The 22,500-nt window shown below is 33.5% G+C and overlaps 1 protein-coding gene across 10 annotated transcripts in view; it reads right to left on the minus strand.

The window, feature by feature from the left end:
• The window catches only part of LOC136845717 (glutamate receptor ionotropic, NMDA 2B-like), a 1,021,158-nt gene that overhangs the window by 536,186 nt on the left and 462,472 nt on the right, over window positions 1–22,500 (minus strand). For all 10 annotated transcript variants that reach the window (XM_067115918.1, XM_067115917.1, XM_067115915.1 and 7 more), the window contains exon 3: window positions 15,625–15,803. In XM_067115918.1, the coding sequence (XP_066972019.1) occupies window positions 15,625–15,803 (179 nt within the window). The remainder of the gene's footprint in view (window positions 1–15,624; window positions 15,804–22,500) is intronic.

The raw sequence follows: 22,500 nt of genomic DNA on the forward strand, positions 1-22,500 counted from the left end.
TGACATTCGTCTTGTTAGTAGCAGTGACCTGCAGTACCTTATTGACTGTTTCTTCCTCGCAGACATGATATGGCTTTCCTCAATTTGAAAAGATGATCAGATTACTTTGTGATGCAAGAGGATTCCGTCTACCAGTATTGCAATACAGACAAAAGTATAATACTCGTGACCTCAGAAGATGAATAACAAAATTTTGAGAAAATAAATTTACTGGAGGCGGTCTTATTATGTCAGTCAAATTATATATTGAACTGGGGTCTCAACCCCATCTACTAGCTAAAGGATACTGTTGTTACATAAAGAATAAACTGAATTTTGACATACAGGCCATACTATATATGTGGTAAGAACAGAAATCATCAAGTAAGAACTTTCACTTTCTCTAAAAGCGACGTGGACGCTTTGGAGAGGAGGTGTTAAAATAAATCACCGAAGAATGACTACAGAATGGGGAGAATATTTCAATTCTGAACTAGTAGATTTGTCTTGCTGGTCGATTCTCGTTAAAGCTGAAATGCAACACGTTACTCCTTCCAAGATGAATATCGAGTAAAAATTGATCTCACTTAGCATTCAACACTACATTTCTCACCAGCCGCGCTTCTGATACATTTACTTAGTGATGAATTAGTTGGCGAGCTTCGAGAAGGTGAAGTTGTCAACAATCTCTTCCGGTGAGGAAAGCTCGTAATAAATGTATACTTGAAACTAGAAGACCTAATCGATTATATGCTTCCGAGATGTACTCCTCTGCAGGTTGGCTGTATTTTCATGGAGTGCAGCACACAAATGACTTTCAAAATTTGAAAGAATTTTTCTCTGCTTAACAAATAGTTTCTGTTCTCTCTAAGTGTTTTCCAGACATTCGGTTTCATTACTTCAATATAGGGCGTTATGAATTGCAAAATGAATTGAAGTATTTTATGAGTTTATTTGCATGTTGAAACCAACAGGACTGGCACGCACAGGCCTTATTGGGCCCTAGCGAAAAAAAAATGAGCTGGATTTAGGTGAATGAAGAAGGGGGGAAGGGGGAGAGAGGAGAAGACTGTATAAATAAAAGGCTTAAGCCAGTAGGAAACGATTACCAAACTTTCATTTTTATTCCATCTACCTGGTAACACATTTCGATTACAATACATTACGAATCAATAAAGAAAGGCATTCCCAACCTTACGCACATGTGGCCTAAGGACGTTTATTAACGTGGAAATGAAAGGGCGTCTTGAACTTCAGCAAAATTATAGTCAACGTAAATCAAGGCCCGAGCCTTCCTAGATTTGGAGCGCGTAAAGAAAGCAGTAACTTACGTTTGGAAAACATTAAGCCCAAGAATTTATTGATTCTCTCTCTCTCTCTCTCTCTCTCTCTCTCTCTCTCTCTCTCTCTCTCTCTCTCTTCACAAACTAGGCCATTATACATACAAACATATATACATATTTTTGCCTTGGTTCAACATACTGTACATGGATGCATACAAACGTTTACCTGTTTGTGTGTTAAACCTATTAACAACGAATGCACATTTATTTGTGGGAGTTAAATTTAAGCATCAATTACATACACACTTTTATATACATACATAAATCCAGGCATACATGCAACCAAGAAAAATATCAAATGAGCAGACGATAAATAAAGGACAAAACTCATGCGACAGAGCAAATAAGGGTCCTCATAATGTTTGCCTATGGATAACGGATTCGAGCCAAGGGACGTTTGCCTTTGGAATAAAGATTAGAGGAGTTTACCCGGGCTGGACATGAGCAGAGATCTCGTATTTGAGAAATATATGGCACTATTTTTAGAAATCATTAGTAAGAACATTAATTTGTAACCGCCTGCCCACATTATCAACAGCTGAGTTCATGATTTTTTGGAATGTAAAAATCTCAGTATGCTTTTTGTCAGTAAAAATGGTTGTTTAGTGTAAGAATTCACTTGTTCAAGATATAAAACATGTTCTAGTATTATTTCAGATAATGAAAAGGACGAAAAAGTGTAGTAGTAAAAATGAACTTTTATTTAAAAATGCACTTCCTCAATCGCAGTACATAAAACATTTAAATATTCCAACTGCACAGCCCTTGAGAAGTAGACAAGCAGAGGTGGTGTTTGATTGTCACAATAAAGACCTATTAAACAGAATTAAATTAAAAAATCCTTTGACAAAAGTAGCATAAGAAACCTTAAGAATGTAACATTTTCTGACATATCTTTGCGTTCATAAGTGTCTGTTATGGCAGTGAAACATGACGTGAAACATGACGGAATTAAGATATTTGGCCAAGGGGTAAAAAAAATCTATATAAATATATATATATATATATATATATATATATATATATATATATATATATATATATATATATATATATTATATATATATATAAAATCGAATAACCAGTTTTGAACCGAGCCAATTTCTTCTAAGAAACTGATAATAACAAAAAGGTCACCATGGGTATATCAGCCAAATTCCATCATGATCCGTTCACCCGCTCTTGATAATTATTTCTTTACAATAGCCAAATGCACCCACACGCCCACCACACAAATGAGGACATAAGGAAAGCATAACCTCTTTCCACCTTGTTGAAGGAGATAACCATCAACGAAAAACAAATGAAATATAGACCAAAACAGGATTAACGAAATGCCCAAGCTAATAGGGTTCAGTAAGTATAATTGCTTCAAATCTAAACAGGAACTCGTTCTCTATCATTGAGATTATGATGAACAATCGTCCTCCTAAATTTTCAGCAGTATATTGCCTTACAAAATAAGCAGCAACAGTTTACCTCTATATGTCTACTCTTAGCAAACCATTTCCTAAAACCCAACCGAAATCAGCTACTTTCTTCCGGATTTTCCCCTCTTATTCCGATCAGTTCTCGTCCTTTTTTGTTCAAAAAGACTCTCGTCTTCTGCACACACGTTTTCACACTTCACAATCTGACTTACTTCCGTTCGGCGGAAATGTTTATTTCCCGTGCTGCATGGAAATTGCTCAAGAAAGATTTTCAGGAACTAGGACACTGTCTCAGAACTGTGAAAGTCAAACAGTTTGACGTTATTTCCTCTTTCACAGAAGCTATGAAAAGACAAGGAATTTGGCACAGTCTCAGACTCATGGAATTACTGTGCTTTCAACAACTTCCTGAAACAATGAAACTACCGCCGCCAAAGCTTTGAAAGCATATCTCACATTACTAACCTCTCCCCAGAAACTTTGCAAAGAAAGTGAACTTGGGGAGCTATGAATTTTAACTGTCTCTTTCTGCTTCGGCGTCAGAGGCTTAAAATATATATGTAGATGGTTGAGGATTGAATTGCTTTGCTTTTAGTTCGTCTTGGGTTATTTAGAAACGTAAGGAAAAAGAATACAAATACAAGAAATAAAACAGTTAACGAAATTTGAGATGGATTCCAAGATGGATTTGCATTGAAAAGCATCCGCTGATTCCAGCGGAAGAGTGTATGGGAATTACAGCCAAAATAGAATTTATATTTCTTTAATAACATGACTCTTCCTAATAAAATATATATATATAATATATATATATATATATATATATATATATATATATATATATATATATATATATATATATATATATATATATATATATATATATATATATATATATATATATATATATATATATATATATATGCATATAACCTTTTACAAATATGCATATAACACACACACAAATATGCACACATACACACACACACACACACATATATATATATATATATAGAGAGAGAGAGAGAGAGAGAGAGAGAGATATAGAGAGAGAGAGAGAGAGAGAGAGAAAATGCGTTTCTCTAAAACTATATCCGATTTTTACTTGACGCTAATAAACTAGAGTTTTTTTTTAAATAACTGCAGGCATCAATGATACAACGGGAATTTCGTACGGTCCTTAACAAGAATGTTTTTCCGTTAATGTCCCTTAAACAACATGAACCCGTTCTGCATACACTAAGGTTCTTCCCGTAGAGGTATTAGTCATAGTTCTACTACGGTATGAATTCCTTAAACTCAAAAACCCTAGAATCACTCATTTTTATAAATCTGTGAGAAAAATATACAATAATTACAAATACGCCAAAATCTCAGTTTAAATGTAAAGAATATGGATCTGGCATGGCCACATTAAACTTAAACCGTTCTGACCAAATTACAACCTCGTCCTATTTCCAATATCCGATGGTAGAAAATGGACCGAATTGATAAGCTGTAGATCGATATGGATTACAGTTCTTTCCAGAGATAAGCCATTTTCGGGGACATTAAGTCTTCAATTTCCCTTTTCAGAGAAATGATCTTCTTAAATGTACATAAAGCCTTTGGTTTCTTTTAGAAATATACTGTAATATATAGACGCAGTCTTCGGTTTCCCTAGTTGGGAGATAAGCAATATTTTGTGGTCATAATGCTCAGTTCTGTATCAAAAGAAATCGTAAATACTGATCCTTCAGGCAATATAGCCTCCGCAAAGAGCAGTGAAATCTTTGTTTTTCTTTGCTGTGAAAAATTTAATGCAATTAATGATTCTCATTGTTACAAGAATGAAATTTGATTACAAGCAAAAGAAACAGTATGGTATTGCTAATGAATTCAACCGAGCTAAAACGAGATTTTTTTTCTTAAACATAAAATTTACGTTCTCGAAGGAATGAACCAAAATGGAAAAGGGACGATGAAAGATAGCAGAACAGTGTCATACATTTCAGTGACTATCTTACTTTGAAATTATTATTATAACAGGCAAAAGAGGGAAGTATACGTTGCTTTGCTATTCAGCATTTAAAACCGCCATAATGAAAACCCGTAAACAGTCTATGAAAAGACAGCGTCAACTTTTTAACTTTCATAGCAATAACTTCCTATTCATAGAACGCAAGATTATTGTTGACTTAGTCTATAGCGAGTGTTTACATTCAATACAGCTTACAAAGCCATAGGGGAGAGGGCGGGTGTGTGTGTATTGGGTTGGCGGGGGCGGTTGGTGCAAGCCCTGCTTTAAAGTTCACGTGTACATTAAAGTGAATAGCAAGTGTAAACACTGTGCATCCTTCAATTTGCATTTTGTTGCTTGCTAAGGGGAATTACTGTACACACCAATACAGAATTTCTAAGCATATGTCCTGTTTCCGTCCGTATTCCTACTCGAACTTGTGGCACAAATTCCATATCACGAAAGATCTATTTCTAAGCGATGGGTAGAGAAATGAAAGAAAAAATCGTTTATGAAAGGAAAAAATCAAGTCACATTATTTGTGGGTAGATTTACATTTAACTTATCATGAAGCTGGACAGTCCGAGTCCCAGGCGACAAAACTACTTCTCCATAAATTTACGAAGACGGAGATAATAACTATTCCATCACTAAACTCTAAATCTTTATCAACGTTGGAAAAAAATGGATAGTCTTCAAATCACATAAGGAGTTACACTGACCACCTGTAATTTCCTCTAATATATTGTGCATATATGTATCCATATCTACACACACACATCCGCACGTGTGAGTGTGTGCACTTTATGTGTGTGTGTGTATATATATATATATATATATATATATATATATATATATATATATATATATATATATATATATATATACATATATATATATATATATATATATATGTATATATATATATATCTATATATATATATATATATAGAGAGAGAGAGAGAGAGAGAGAGAGAGAGAGAGAGAGAGAGAGAGAGAGATAAGAGAGATAATCAACACACAATCACGGGTGGAACAGAAATAAATTTCTGACTCACATCAGGATCGAACCCAGGTCTTTCAATTGATTGCATGTATGATGAATGCAGAAAAAATTACTGGTGGTCTGCCTTATTTCTTACGTGATTTGAAGACCATCCTTTTTTCAAACGATAAAAAAAAATTCGTTTTCAGTTGTAACAGTTTTTCTTCTCCTTATATTTACGAACCAGAGAGAGAGAGAGAGAGAGAGAGAGAGAGAGAGAGAGAGAGAGAGAGAGAGAGAGAGAGAGAGAATTAACCTCCTGTACAGTAACCCACTGAAAAAATAAAGGGGCAAATAACATGGTAAGGGCTAACGCGACTCAGATTTGAAATCGAAGGAACCAGACGTACACAGACAAGGGGAACGTAGTTTCACTTTTTGAGGCAAAGCTAGCCGTCAGGGACGCCAGTCCTTAACGCAAAAGGGCGATGCTTTTATCTCTCCTAATCTGATATCAAAGTAAACCCCGTGCTTGACGTCATCAGTGTATTTCCTTTTCCTCTTGGAAATTTTGTGAAGGCTCTGAAATGTAACTTTGTATACTGCTGCTAATACGCCAAACTTTCTTTATTGATAACCGATAATGCTAGACATCTTAATTTCTCTGTTCCACGAGCCACCGAATAACAGCTCAGCTTTTTAAGAACAGGCCTCCTACTTTATATATATATATATATATATATATATATATATATATATATATATATATATATATATATATATATATATATATATATATATATATATATATATATATATATATATAATCTCCAAGCAAAACCAAACTAACTAATACACTGGAAATTAAAAGATTTGTACTTAGGTCTCAACACAGCATAGAGCCCTTTGACGCTACCGTTTATTACTGTAAAATGTTTACAAAAAGTCTATAGACCTTCCTGCAAGGAAAGATGAGGCCAAACAAATCAGAGCCAAAAAACTCCAGAGAAAGTAACGTGTCATGAGAATTAAATTTCTACACAGGTCCGACAAAATCATATTAAAGCATCCTTAATTTAGTGTCGTTTCAGAAAGTCTGGATTCCACTGCATTGGAATTTAGCAAGCAAAGTATAAATTTCTGAGTAGATAGAGGATAAGCGTTTATCAACACTATTAATGAGTTGTTCCACGACTGCCATCCGAAACAAATTACCAACTTCAAACGTTAATGAATTATCCACTTAATGGAGATATGTATATCACGGTCTCTGAGAGCACTTCAACATTTATATGTTACAACACGCAATGCTTTCAGCCATTAGCTGCTCCAGAATTCTCTTGCAACAGCATTAATTTGTTTATTCCGGTTGTGAATGCACGTGAATAAGCAATTTAAATTCGTTGCTTTTGGGATGTCTGTTTTTTTAATGTTGCATCAGGCACAAAAATTCACCCCATTTTCAAATTAAACAGTGCAAGATAATGAGAATGTGCAACACGGATAGCAAAGGGAAATTATAAGAAGCCAAAGATTCTTTTTTGGCAAAAGAGACAAGACCAAAACTAGATACGTGATTAACGATGCAGTTTGCTTCTTTATAACTAAAGAAATTGGCAAATGAGCGTGGGGAAAATAATTAAAGGAGTAATTTGTGTAAGATAACTTCGCGCGAGAGGGTTAAACAGCCCTCCAACATTAAATCAATTCATCTGCTGCTGCATTATTATTTTCCTTTTTGGTATTCACTCATAAAAGAAGCCTTGAGCAAAATACGCATGCGCACAAGTATGCGCACAAGCCGACGAGACTGTTTGTACATAACCCTAAATCGCGCGCGCACAGACTAACCACACATGACCAACCAAACAAAAGTAAGAAGTACGCCATGGAGACTGACAAGTTGTAGGAAACGATGAGCCCCTGGGGAACGACCAACTACAACCCAGAAAGAACGATGAGTCCTCTGGGGCACAGCCAACTACAAGGCGGAAAGATCAAGATTAAGAATAGAATGAAAAGGAATACTCGGAAAGTACGAAAATTAACTGCAATGATTCGTTGTAACCCAGGCACAGATATACAGAGGCATGCCAGAAAGATCTGTACAGGAAATATTAAGGAATATAATCTATTATCTAGTCAAACAATACGGAAATAAATTCTTGTAGGCTAATACTTTAGAAAAAAAAAAAATGGTTTTACAAAACGTCTATTCTCCATAAATTAAGTTTCCGGAAAAAAATACCCTTGTAGAATTTTATTACAGTGGCGCATTTAAATTTATCCCCAGGTATTAACTGTATCATTAGATATCGCATCACCTTTTCTATTATACCTTAGAGAGAGAGAGAGAGAGAGAGAGAGAGAGAGAGAGAGAGAGAGAGAGAGAGAGAGAGAGAGAGAGAGAGAGAGTCAAAATGTACATCTTATATTTGGGTTTAATAGCTAATTTTATCTAAACAATGATGCTGGAAGTTCTAAAACTTTAAATGTGTTGTTGTCGACTCCCTGCTGTTGGTGAAAAGCTATTTAAAGAGAGTTATAAAGTTTAAGCCAAATCGAAAACATTTCTTTGATCCAACACATTAGTATTAAAACTTCCAACAGGTATAAGAAATTGAGTGTAAACAAGGGGAGAGAGAGAGAGAGAGAGAGAGAGAGAGAGAGAGAGAGAGAGAGAGAGAGAGAGAGAGAGAGAGAGAGATTTGAAAACTATAATTCTTCTCTAATTAATTCAATTGGTTAAAATTTTAATTTCATCGTATTTTTCATCGTTATTCACAAATTTCCCATTTATAGGTAACCATAGATTTCAAGTCGTCTCTTGGGTTTGAAGATTACTTTTCCTGTTTCTGAGCAGAAATATGAGGGGAACTGAAAAACGAGGATTAGAGACTCAACCTTTGCAACAGATGTATGTAGACGAAGGTTCATATTACAGTGAGACAACAGCCTAGAGGTGAGTCACCTGTCAGCATTCAGACATACACAAACACAAAACACAAGAACATTTATATAAATTTATATAAATATATATATATATATATATATATATATATATATATATATATATATATATATATATATATATATATATACATATACACATACACACACATGTATACAAACAGGGTAATACTAAGAATAACATAAGGACAACACAAGTCTTCAATTAAACCCTGTCATGAAATTTTCATTATCGTCTGGTAAATATTGGAATGTGGACTTTTTATGCTCCATTACAGAGGTTGCAAACAATATCAAATTGTAATTTTCTCTTTCATATGATTTACATCACTTTTTTTTTATTACAATTTTCTCTTTCCTAGGACTTACATTACTTTTTTATTATCTTTATGAAAAAATAAAAGCGCATAACTTATTTAAGTTTTGATTTCTTTTTTGTCAAAACAAGATACAGTTTTTTGTTCTTTGCTTGACCTATTAATTCTCTTGCATGGTTATCCAAAGATATTGCACTTTTGCAAAAGGAATGGAAGAAATTCTATGTGATCTTAGAAATGTATATATAAACAAACCAGAGGCCCTAAACGACAATATTTCAAGTTATCTGAATCAAATGTAAACGTCAAGGCTAGAAAAGCATTCCATATTCCGAAAATGCTGTTGTTGGACTGAAAAGTACATTATATATTCATTAACCATGAATACCGAAACAATGTGCCGTTATCTAATATGACATGCCAGAATGCCTTCGTTGAACTGAATCACAGATGAACAAGAAAGAGCGCAAACACAAAAGGATTTCAAAACGAAAACTCCTCTGTCTTTGGGCAATAATAACGACTTTTATTTCATATGGGAGCCGAACCCAAAATCCCATACGGACCTCTTATTTTTCTTCTTCTTTTGTAAACTATGAAGTGCCTGATTATTTTATTTGTATGCAAGATGCATTAAACTGCCTTGATCTGGAAATTATATATAATATATATATATATATATATATATATATATATATATATATATATATATATATATATATATATATATATATATATAATAAAGGTTGCTCATAAAATCATCAAAGAGGGCAGATTTTACAGCGTTACATCTCGGAAAAACTGTTTTCATGGTGTTTTTATGGGCACCCCATATGAGATGGAATTCTGTTTTAACAGAAAATAATATATATATATATATATATATATATATATATATATATTTATATATATATATAATATACACATTTTTTTATATATATATAATATACATATATATATAATATATATATATATATATATATTTATATATATATATATATATATATATATATATCAATTGTATTCCAAACAGGAAAAATGGAAAATGTATATTTTTTCCTTAATAAACGCTCCAAGAAGAGGTTCACCGGCGGACGAAACTGTTGAACATTTTTTTATTTTATTTTTTTACACATTTTACGTTTTTCATATATATATATATATATATATATATATATATATATATATATATATATATATATATATATATATATATATATATGTATGTCTGTGTATACATATATACAGATACAAATTTTTATATATATATATATATATATATATATATATATATATATATATATATATATATATATATATGGGTGGGGATTATGTCTGGTTGTGTCAGTGAGTTTTTTTTTTTTTGTAGCTGTAAGTCTATCTGTCTAGTCCGTTAATGTTAATGTATACTGAACATACACGCAGTAATATGTGTTTGCATATGTACCTTTATTTTTCATTCCTATAAAATCATTTATCTGCCGCGTGGCCTTTGCATACACACTGACGGGTTCACTTCCGCGTAATTGTAAGTTAACAATAACAATGTAGACCCTCCCACTTGGATAATGAATACAATCACCTTTCTGATGAAGAGCAAGCACATGAAATTCCAGGTAAATGAGCATATACCTACAATTGGATTATCCTCGCACTATGAAGATATGAGTAATATTCCACTCATTACGCCAGAGTATTCGTAGAACATGCCCCCTTCCCCAGCGTCAACTAACATCAGTTTTTCTGTTTTCCCTTTTTTTAATTTTGTCGTGAAATTCTTTCTTTGTATATGTCATGTCGAGTATTTCTGAGCGCATTCACTATTTTACTTAAAAAATTCTAGTGAGATTTTGGTGAAATTTCCAATGTGGGTCATCCACCAATCAAAAAGCTTTTGGAGACGAGAGAAATTCGGATCCATGTCCCGTCATCGATTTTAATGAAGCTTATTATTTGGAATGTCAGATTTAGCTGACGGTAAGATTAAGACCTGGATCCACTGAAGGAAGACTTTTTGGAATAACGGAAACAAATATTGCAAAAACCAAATGAGCAGTGAATTAAAATGAAGTAAACAATGTAAAATTTTAAAAATCTTGTTAATGCGGTGATTCAGCAAATTTAATTTATTGGACACGTTCATTAAATATACATATTTCAATAAAATTCATCTGAATTTGACGTTTTTAAGAAGAAATCACTAAGAATCAATTTTTAAAGCAGATTCGTCGGATTCAGATTTTTCATCAGTTTAATTTTAGGGAAATATAAGGAATACAGATAAACAGACTTAAGTATTTGCAAATATTAGTTATAATAAAGATTTCTTTATTATTTCCAAGGTCGATACTGAAGAACACTTAAAAAAATAATTTAGTCCAGAGCTGGCGGAAAAAAAGGAATCTAAAATAAAATAATCAAGAATTTGAATGTCGTCAGGAGACATGTTAAATAACTGGTCTTCATGGACCAAAATTAGACCATCGAATTTTTTGCCCATTCCTTAGCATTACAACAAAAAATTTGATAGTGTATACTCATGCAAAAAATTATTAACAAATTACTGACGCGCAAAAAAAAAAAAAAAACATATGATTCCTGAAACCCCGAAACAGAAAGATGAAGGCAAAATTGAGTTCTGCAGACAGGTCCTTCTCCAGCCGGAAGTTATTTGTTCAGCACACAGATGCGATTCTGACTGGAAGTTATTTGTTCAGCCTACAACTCCTGCTTTGGCTGGAAGTTATTTGTTTAGCACACAGATGCATTTCTTTCATGGAGTTATTTGTTTAGCACACATGCATTTCTTTCAGGAAATTATTTGTTCAGCATACTGATAATTTTGTAAGTTTTTTTTTTAAATGTAGATGCTTCTCCAGCTATAAGTTATTTTTTAAATCTATAGATACTTCATTAGCTGCAAGGTATGTATCCTGCATACAAATCTCTCCCCGATTTGAGGTAGCAGTTGAGCTTACAAATGCCTCTTGGGCTAAAGGTATTTGTCCAGTATACAGATTCTTCTCCAGCTGGAAGTTGTTTGTTCAGGTTAGTGATACTTCTGGAAGCTACTTGTTCAGGTAGTGATACTTCTCCTGGAAGTTAATTGTTCAGGGTAATGATATTTCTCCTGGAAGTTACTTGTCCAGGTCAGTGATACTTCTCCTGGAAGTTACTTGTTCAGGTTAATGATATTTCTCCTGGAAGTTACTTGTTCAGGTCAGTGACACTTCTCCTGGAAGTTACTTGTTCAGGTTAGTGATACCTCTCCTAGAAGTTACTTGTTCAGGTTACTGATACTTCTGGAAGTTTCTTATTCAGGTTACTGATACTTCTCCTGGAAATTACTTGTTCATTGTTCAGATACTTCTCCAGCTTAAAGTTATTTGTTCAGCAAACAGATCCCTCTCTAATTATACGTTGTTTGTTATTTGTACGGATCTTTCTCCACCGCACATTATTTGTTCGGTATACAGACCTTTCTCTGGACAGAGGTTCTTCCTTCAGTATACAGATCCTCCCTGACAGAGTTTTCTGTTCAGTATACAAACCGTCCTGCGTCTAGAAGTTATTTGTTTGACATAAAGCACTTCTCCAACTAGAAGCTGTTTGATCAGCAAGGGGATATTTCTTATGGATGCAAATAAATTGTTCAGCATACAGGCAAAAGTTATTTATTTTGTATATGCGTATTTCTTTGGTTAGAAGTTGCTGAGTTTTGTTCGGCATAATGGATTCTTGTTTCTTTTTTAATTTCTGAAAGTTATATTTTCAGCTTACCGAGCCTTCTATGGCTGAACGTTTAGTGTTCACTATACATAACTATCTTGTAGCTGGAAGTTATTTTTGTTCACCATCCAGGTAGTTCTCTGGCTGGAAATTATTTTTTTGAGCCTAGGGATCATTATCTGAATGAAGATTTGCATACAAATGTGACTTAAAGTTATTTGATTTGCCGACTGAAAGCTAATAATTCAATTTACACATCCTCCTGTGACTGGAAGTTTTTTGTTAAGCATATAGATTCATTTTAAGCTGGAATTTATTCAATTTATAAGATACTTCATTGTTGGGAAGGACGTCGTTAAGCATACAGATATACCTCAGGCTGAACGTTATTTTTCAGCATACTGATCACCAACTGGATCAACGCATTCATACATGAGGAATTTTTACAAAGAAAGTGATGGGAAATAATGTTAACGATGAAAAGGTATACAAATATTTAATTCAAAAAGATGCGAGATCAAATCTAATGTTAATCCGGCAAATTGACAAGAAGTGGAAAGAGAAACAACGCTAGTAAGATAAGAGAGAAACGAAATACAAACTACTGACAAAGGAATACATATTTCTCTCTTTGTAAAAATACTTGATAAATATTTTTACAAAGAGAAAAATACAGAATAATCATTAGACCAGAGATTAACGGTATAACCGAGTGATAAAAAGCTAAAATCCATCCGAATCCCGATTTTGGAAAAAAGAGGTAGAAACTTATATTAAGAAGCTTTATTCCAGAAGAACCTTTGTAAAGAAGAAAATGTAAACAAATTATATGTAACAGAATAAAATAATACAGAATTGTTAAAGAGAAGAAAGACGCAAAATTAAGTCTAATATATCAATCATATTTTTTTTTATTAAAAACACAGGAGATATTTTGAAAGAGAAATTTTGATGTAAGTATGAAAAAACGCAAATCAGTATTTTTATGTAAAAAACTGAAATATAAAATGAAGTTTGAAGGTAGCATTATAAAGACCTTTTATTGAAGAGACAAGGAGATACCACATTATGTTGAGGGACCAAAATTACAAGAATTTTCCATCTTAGTATTTCATGTCTAAAGACAGAATGAAGCAAAATGACCTAATTAGTTTAGAAACGAGATAAAATAGCACGTGGACAGTGGGAGAAAATATCAGAGCTTTGTCCTCCTGCAACGTACTACTATGCAACAGCTCTACAAAGCTGCCTGGTTCATTAAAGAGGATGGAATAACCCGCAGGCAACATACGTTGACGACAAACATCGTTTTCTCTCTCTCTCTCTCTCTCTCTCTCTCTCTCTCTCTCTCTCTCTCTCTCTCTCTCGCACACACACACACACACACACATATATATATATATGTGTGTGTGTGTGTGTGTGTGTGTGTGTGTGTCAGACTGTGAAAACAGGGATTTCACGAAATCCCTTAAGTTTTCAGAGGAGTTTTCAGGGAATTCGTGATATCACCAAGTCAATTAGGGACATTTGATCCCCGAGGGGCTAGTGCTAAACACGGAGAAACACACCTGATCCCCTAGGGGCTAGTAATAAACACGACGAAAGTGCAGATTAATCACTATTCCGCCGTGTGTAGTACTAGCCCCTCGGGGATCAAATGTTCCTAAGTGAATTGGTGATTTCAAGGATTCCTTGAAAATTTCAGGGATTTCGTGAAATCCCTGGTTTCACAATCTTACCGTAACATATGTACTGTATATTCTTGTTACTCCATCATTATCTATTTATCTATCTATATAGATAGATAGATAGATAGATAGATCGATAGATAGATAGACAGATAGATAGATATATTTTATGCTTCTGTTTCATTACTTCTTTCGGGCGGTAGATGTCCAAAGACTAATGTAATAAGGTTCGAAGGAACTGCATACTGTACTCAGATTATTTTTACACTATTTCAACTGTATCTAACTTTTTCCAACATATCTAACGAGGACAAAGTAGTAAGAATAACCCAGTTCTTGTCTCAATAATCAGACATGCTAAAAGTGTAAAAGAAGATAAAGTGTTGTTATGTTACATTTCGTTTAAATTTTCACCGATGAAATTCATTTTTTTTCCCTTACAGCTCCCATGAAATCGAAAATATTATCTTTGAAACTCCATGTCAACCTCAGTCTCCCATTCCCCGTTTCGAGTGCATTTTTAAAATTCATATAATTTATTATTATTATTATTATTATTTTTTTTTTTTTTTTTTTTTTTTTGAGGTTAACCCAAATCATCAGGTTCCTTCTCTTAAGTACTAGTGACACCCCGACACTAAAATATTCCTCCTAAAATTTCATTGATCCTCCATTCCGCATCAACTCCGAGAATCCACAAACTGGCACGATTTACCGAATCCTAAAAACATATTACCATCTGAAGCTAGTGGAGTATATTTATTTATCGATTTTTTTTTCATTTATTAGTCAAATATTACGAAATGGGACCCGGAAGAATAGTTGAAACATATTTAAGTTATAAACCATATTCAAAGTATACTCAGCAGGATACATCAGGTTTTATCGTAGTATCCTCAGTGCCTTCAAAGTGTACATCTTCTGACAATACTAGTCAATATAAAAGCCATTCCGAAGATAAAACGAGGACAAAGTAGTAAGAATAAAAAAAAAAAAAGGCAAAACGAACGTTTTAAATGAAGCGTTTTCCTTCATTCCAACTGACTAAAACGATTTCACCTTACGAAACAATGAGCAGAGATGAGATTTTAGCATAAAAGTTTGAATTAATTTCAATAGAATAAAACAATTATTAGGAAGGGCAGCGTTAGAGAAGTAAAGAATTGCATCCACTTGGTACTCACCTGTTCCAAGCCTGAGTTGTCCGCGTTCCAGGCAATGACTGGGATACCGAGGTACCCCGCTAGTTGTAAGAAGTATTGGGCAGAGGCCGTGTTGCGGCCGAAAGACTCGTCGTTGGTCGTGTAGATGATGGCAGACACGTTCTTTGGCAGGAAGGAACGGCAGAGTGTGTTCAAAATATCTGGTGAAAAAAAAAGAGAGGCAAATCATTATTTACCTATTGGTATGGGAGCTGTACATTAGCCACCGTGATAACGAAGTAGCAACTAAAAGGCAAACATTATAGACCACTATAGCGCCATGGAAGTAATATACAGATATTCATAAAAGTTGTACTTATCACTTATTTGTAAAAGAATATGAGTATTTAAAATATCCTAGAAGACAAGAACTTGTGATATTTAGGCCAAGGGTACCTTTATTACAGATGGAATATTTAGAAACGAAAGAAAATGTCATCAGAACTAAAGATGTCCTGAGAGAGAGAGAGAGAGAGAGAGAGAGAGAGAGAGGGTGAACGGTAGTAGGAATCGCATTAATAGGAGAGGTTTCACTTTCCTTAACATCAGCCTCTGAAGAGAAGGAAAAGGTTCTGGAAAAAGACCATTAACCGAGAAATTGATTGATTAGCTGGTTTGCTATCCTACGTGGAGTTTTCCTTCAAATTATACACCATATTTGCACAAGATGATATATAAATGAGTTATAATATATATATATATATATATATATATATATATATATATATATATATATATATATATATATATATATATATATATATATATACACACAATATATATATATATATATATATATATATATATATATATATATATATATATATATTATATATATGTGTGTGTGTGTGAGAGTTGTGTTTGAGCGTGTATAGATGACCAGTTATATGGATAAATGAATAACAAGCAGTCTAGCATTTCACCCCTTATTTAGAAAATAAATATCCTCTGCGTAATCACATGAAGGCTAAAGTCAACGAACATGGCAGTACTATAATTTAGATGAAAGCAAAATCTGTACTCAAATTGTTTTGGCTTTCAGATTTAGATTTACAAGGCCACACGACATAGTTCATCGATTTAAAATTAGCACACTCAGTGTCGAAAACTGAACCATATATAATATAATACCACATGAGTAAAGAGTAGTTTATTACTTTATTATGTTAGAAACTTTTTTATTGTCATAATGAGCAGTCCATATGAAATATGCATTCAAATGTTGCTCGCAGTTTATCTGTACATAAATGAATTGCGATTTAACGCCTGCCTTACTAATACACCATTAGCCCCCTGTACCATTTCTGTTTTAGTTCATATCCCACTTCAATCTGCACATGTTTTATGCAGTTTTATATATATATAATAACATTGCGAAGTAAACTTAAATTAAGAATCTACTGTCATTCCCATTCCTCAGTAAGAAAAACAGAATGTTCAGATGAAGAAAACATTTATAATCTTTTTATCTCTAACAGCGTCACTGATGAGACTTTCTTTGCCATTAGAGAAAGGGACAGCAATTACCCCCAGCTGGAGATACATAAAGAGAGACAATGGGATTTCTTTGATGTCTTCTCCCCTTGAGTAGCTACAAGGATATGTGCAATCACTTAAGCTCAAGTTGACTCATAACCCTTGGAGTCTGGGGGACTGTTCAGAGGAACCTTAGATGCCGTTCAAGGGATTCCGCGCTCTGTGGATCTGTCATTTTCTGGTTTGACAATCGAAAGTTTTAGGCTTTACGGACAATGCCCTTTTAAGGTCTTTCTCAACATCTTATGTCAATATCTTATGTTAGGTTACTTTATAATAAGAGGGTGGGTTATGTACCCCTGCAAACTAAATGTCTTTGCATTTGGATACAACGCTCCTCGCATACACTGATTGCAGATAACCTGTGAAATTCTACGTCATTACGCATATTGTTTGATGAGATATCAATTGCGTGCCTACCGCATTTTCCATTACGGTATTCACATGATTCTCAGCATGACTTATCATAAATATAATCTGATGCCAAATATAGTTAGGAGCCACCATATACTAAAAGGTAAACAGACGGCAGCTCATTAACCACATTCGATTTGGGGCTAAATATTAGACAAACGCCACTTCTGATTGGTGCGTCATTTGCTTCAAATATCGCGGCACCTCTCAATTCCCATCAGAGTAATTTAGGGGAAAAGTTGTTAAACTGACTACATAAAATGAAATATTAATATAGAAATAACGTCAATGTCGTGTATTTGTAAAAAAAATTTTCTCATATACTGGGACCAGTTTTGTCAGTAATTCACTACGATATCTTTATAATCTCACATCTTATAAATAACCAATTATATCAAAACCATCTACCTTGGAAACTTGTTCCCAAAGGTAATTATGTAAGATAAGTTCATCTTCGCCAGCCAAGCGGGGCAGATGCTCTTATATATTATTTCCTTTGGGTGTAAGTTATTCCCAAGGTGAAGTGAATTCGATATCAAAAGGTAATGCAGATTAGTACTTCATACATACATACATACATATATATATATATATATATATATATATATATATATATATATATATATATATATATATATACTGTATTTGTATATATTATATACAGTATATATATACTGTATATAATACATGCATATATATATACATGTTTATATATATGTATATATATATATATATACTGTAAATGATTTTCTTATATAAAGTATATGTATACACATGTATGTATATATATATATATATATATATATATATATATATATATATATATATATATATATATATATATATTATATTACATATTAAACAAGCAGCAACTACCTGTGACACGATTGCAAATAGCATTAACATGGTTAATTAGTACAATGTTCAATTTTCGACCGTGAAAAAAGTTACAGAATTAACTGCACAACCGTTTTACTACATTACAAGCTTTGCTTTTTAACAGTCACTGGTTAGGATAGGTTTTCAAAAACATCACAATCAACGCTGGGCCTTACAAAAAGAGAAACGCGTATGTTTCCTTTGCTATTTTGCAGTGTTGGTATACATCGTTTACACTAGTGATGTCAGGCGGTAATAAATTAATTTCACATTCAGCTTCTCTATAACAGAAGCATTACATCTGAGAAAAACTAATATCTCTATACCACAAAACGGAAAGTGTATCCATATACTTTTCTTATGTATGTAGCTACAGTACAATGGTATTAAGTTCTACGTTTAGTTTAGGCGTGTTGTCTTCCGGGCCTCTAGCCACTGGCTCCCAAACACGTTTGCGGAAAGAGGATACCTTAGTTTGAACCTGAGGGCTTGAACCCTCTCCTGTATCATCGTCACTTGACAGCATTGTTCCACTAGTTAATCAATAAACAGCTATGAGATAAAGGTCTCCCTTCCTTATTCAGCAATTAAAGTTATGAGAAACAAACATCATTATCCGAATTGCAGTTCGCCAAGGATTTCGAGTGAGTTCTGCTTTATCCAAGAGATAATAGATACAGTAATGCAAGAGACCTTCGTTTTCAAATGCTACCACAACTACTTAAGGGAATGACCACCATTGTAGGTTATATAAATATTTTGTACTTCAGCATTATCTAATGATTTATCCCAAAATTATTATCCCAGGAAAAGGGTCTACATCTTCGATACAGTCACGAAGGGTAAGATCGGACAATAAAAGTAAAGTTATCAGAAGTGGATTGTGACTGGTCGTTGAATATGAAGATGTGGAGTAGAAGCGAAATGAGTCTGACTTGGCCTCTAGGGAGGAGATTAAACCTGCCTCGGAAAATAGTGTGCTAGGGGCGTCTAATGAAAATGGATGCATCAAGATCGCTTCAGAACTTCTAACGGTTTAAAGAATGATGAATTATAAATCTTGGGCGCTTCCATTAACCTGAATCATTCCCATAACCAGAAGCATTTGAATTGTAACTTTTCCATGCACCATAACTTACGAGATGCTCGCTGACTAGTGCTTATATGAAATACAAAATTCCACTTTTACAATCGTATCCGCTTGACTAGGAATTAATTCACGACCGAGCGGATCACAAAAATAACAATTTTCCAACACAATTTGTCCCAATAAATTTGATGCCATTTCCAATGGGCAGTCTAGTACCAACGTTTTAATTGGCAATGCTGACATGCAACATGAAATATAGGGAAGCTATTTTCTTTATTCTTAACTTGCGTATTTCCAACCATTTCAAATTCTATCACCTTTCTACGTTTTTTGTTCATTTCCTTGTTCTTATTTACGAAAAAATTCAGGGCTAAAGACGGACTTAGTATAAATATTGGAAACGAAAGTTTAACTTTTGCTCTAAAAAGAAATCGAATTCCTTTGAGTTAGTTTTCTTCAAAGACAAGACACAGCGAAAATAGAAATAAACACGGAAAAAAATATTCATATTTTTCTCCTGCGTCGTAGGTCCTTATTTTCGTCGAAACATTTTCCATTCATTAAGCTGTTATTGATCTCCGGACCTCCTCTCAAATGCTTTCAAGAGAATCGCCCAGGTGTGACTAATCGGGTGTAACGGCGTCACCCTCTCCTTCAGCTATTTACTGCGCTGAGTATCACAAGAATTCATCACCTTCGCACCCTGTCCTCATGAAAGTTACGTTAATTCAGAGGGTACGGTTGCATTTGAATTTTACGCTCAACTACTACCGATGAAAGTGCTACTAAAAGGTAAAAATAAAGTAAATAACAGAAGAAAATTTTCCCTCAAAAACTGCGTGTTCTGCCTACGAAGTTACAGTATTTTATATCTTAAGCCCAATTTGGTGATAGAAATAAATGCAAATACCGGATATTCACAACTAAATAAATGATTTTCTCATATATTCTGCGCAATTCCCTTCCTTTTTGCCAAAATATTCAAAAAATAAAATTACTGTTCAGAGCGTCTACTATGTGAACAATTGCTATCTTAACCATATTTCATGTTGGTACGGTTCAAGTAATGATATTAATTAGAATAATTATTTATTTGCAATCACATTCAACTTAATGCAGTTTGCGTGGTAACCAGTAAATAAATAAAATAAAAATTGTCACCATGGTCAGTAAAGAAATGCTGTAATTCGTGAGTAATTGAATAGTTCAGACAGACAACTGTATCAAATTCATCACTATAATAAAATATATCTAAGGAAAATGTTGGCATTGGCAATATAAAGGAAAATAACCTATTGAAACCGTAGGGTATCCCAGAAACAAAAAGTTAAAACTGGGATCCTATATGTTGGCATCGTAAGTGAAAATCCAGTTTAATGTTTTCAACTTCGGAATGCTTGAATTTCACGAAAAACTGAGCAATATATATTCTATGTATGTATATATTCTATATATATACATTATATATATATATATATATATATATATATATATATATATATATATATATATATATATATATATATATATATACGCATGTATGGATCTATATATATATATATATATATATATATCTATATATATATATATATATATATATTAATGTATATGTGTGTGTTTGGATCTCTATATATATATATATATATATATATATATATATATATATATATATATATATATATATATATGTGTGTGTGTGTGTGTGTGTGTGTGTGTGTGTGTGTGTAGAGAGAGAGAGAGAGAGAGAGAGAGAGAGAGAGAGAGAAAACGACTGAATATTTCGTTGCGAATGCTTTGTTACTGAGTTCTTTCTTCGTAATTTGACTGGTCTGACAGTGCAAGAATAGAGCAAATTTAAACAGATTTCGCTGAGTACACTTTCTGATTTTGCATGCGATAATATGCGTAATACAGGAAACATTGTGCCCCTCTGCCGCTCACAAGCGACACAAGGTCTACTGCAAGGTTTGATAACTTTTTTAGTTAAAATTCCAGAATACGAACCCAGCGCTCATCCTTCCTCTTTTCTCTTGATTTGGTGCCAGAAAAGGACAGGTGGGGTTGTACTGAGAAACCAGGGCTTGTAACCCATTAATTCTCCAACATACGAATGATTTTCCCCGGTACGCTATTTCAGATTCCACTATATTCAGTTGTGGTCACAAATTTCCTTTACGTTACATGACATGTACTTCAAACTGACGTTTGTGAAGGCTTCTGGGAGACTACATTTTTCTTCTAGAGAACAACCAAACAAACAAAAAATATAGAAACGACATGACTGGTTGACTTGAGGAGAATGTCAGGAATACGTTCGTCTGGTGAGGATTGAGAAAGAATAAGATATTTACAGCTAGTGTTACAGGCTCGACACACAAGTTTATTAACTATCGCAGTTAAACTGAGAGACCTGAGATGGCCTAATCCAATACTACGACTAACAGTTTTGCGGTTAGTGCAGAATAAATGAGAACCGTTGTTATAAAGGAGAAAACTCTTCTTTTTCTTATAAGAAGTATTCGTAGAGTGTATTTTTTACATTATCACATGTGAACATATAATTCAAGAAATGAGGCTATTCCCGTTTCACAGCAAGGATTGCCAATTATCTTGCGTTAATCCTAAAAATGTTAATTGTATAGCATCTTTACCAATTCCAGCCACAAGCATTTTCAAAATTGCATTAACCTTTTCCACTGTTGCATCACGCTTCGATTTTCAAAAATTCTTCAAAATACTCACCCCATCGACACTGGAATACGATAAATAGGAATAGAGCAGTATGCCCAATTATAATCAATATTCCTTTCCATGCGATAGGAATTTGAAATTTGTGCCTTCTACATAATTTAAAGGTGACTTGAGAAACACTTGGGGGATCAGCCATAAAAAATATATATTAAATAAAAATAATGTGGGGCACGATATAGGTACCAAAG

The sequence above is a fragment of the Macrobrachium rosenbergii genome, chromosome 14 (genome assembly GCF_040412425.1).
Source record: "Macrobrachium rosenbergii isolate ZJJX-2024 chromosome 14, ASM4041242v1, whole genome shotgun sequence".
Classification (NCBI taxonomy): Eukaryota; Metazoa; Arthropoda; class Malacostraca; order Decapoda; family Palaemonidae; genus Macrobrachium; species Macrobrachium rosenbergii.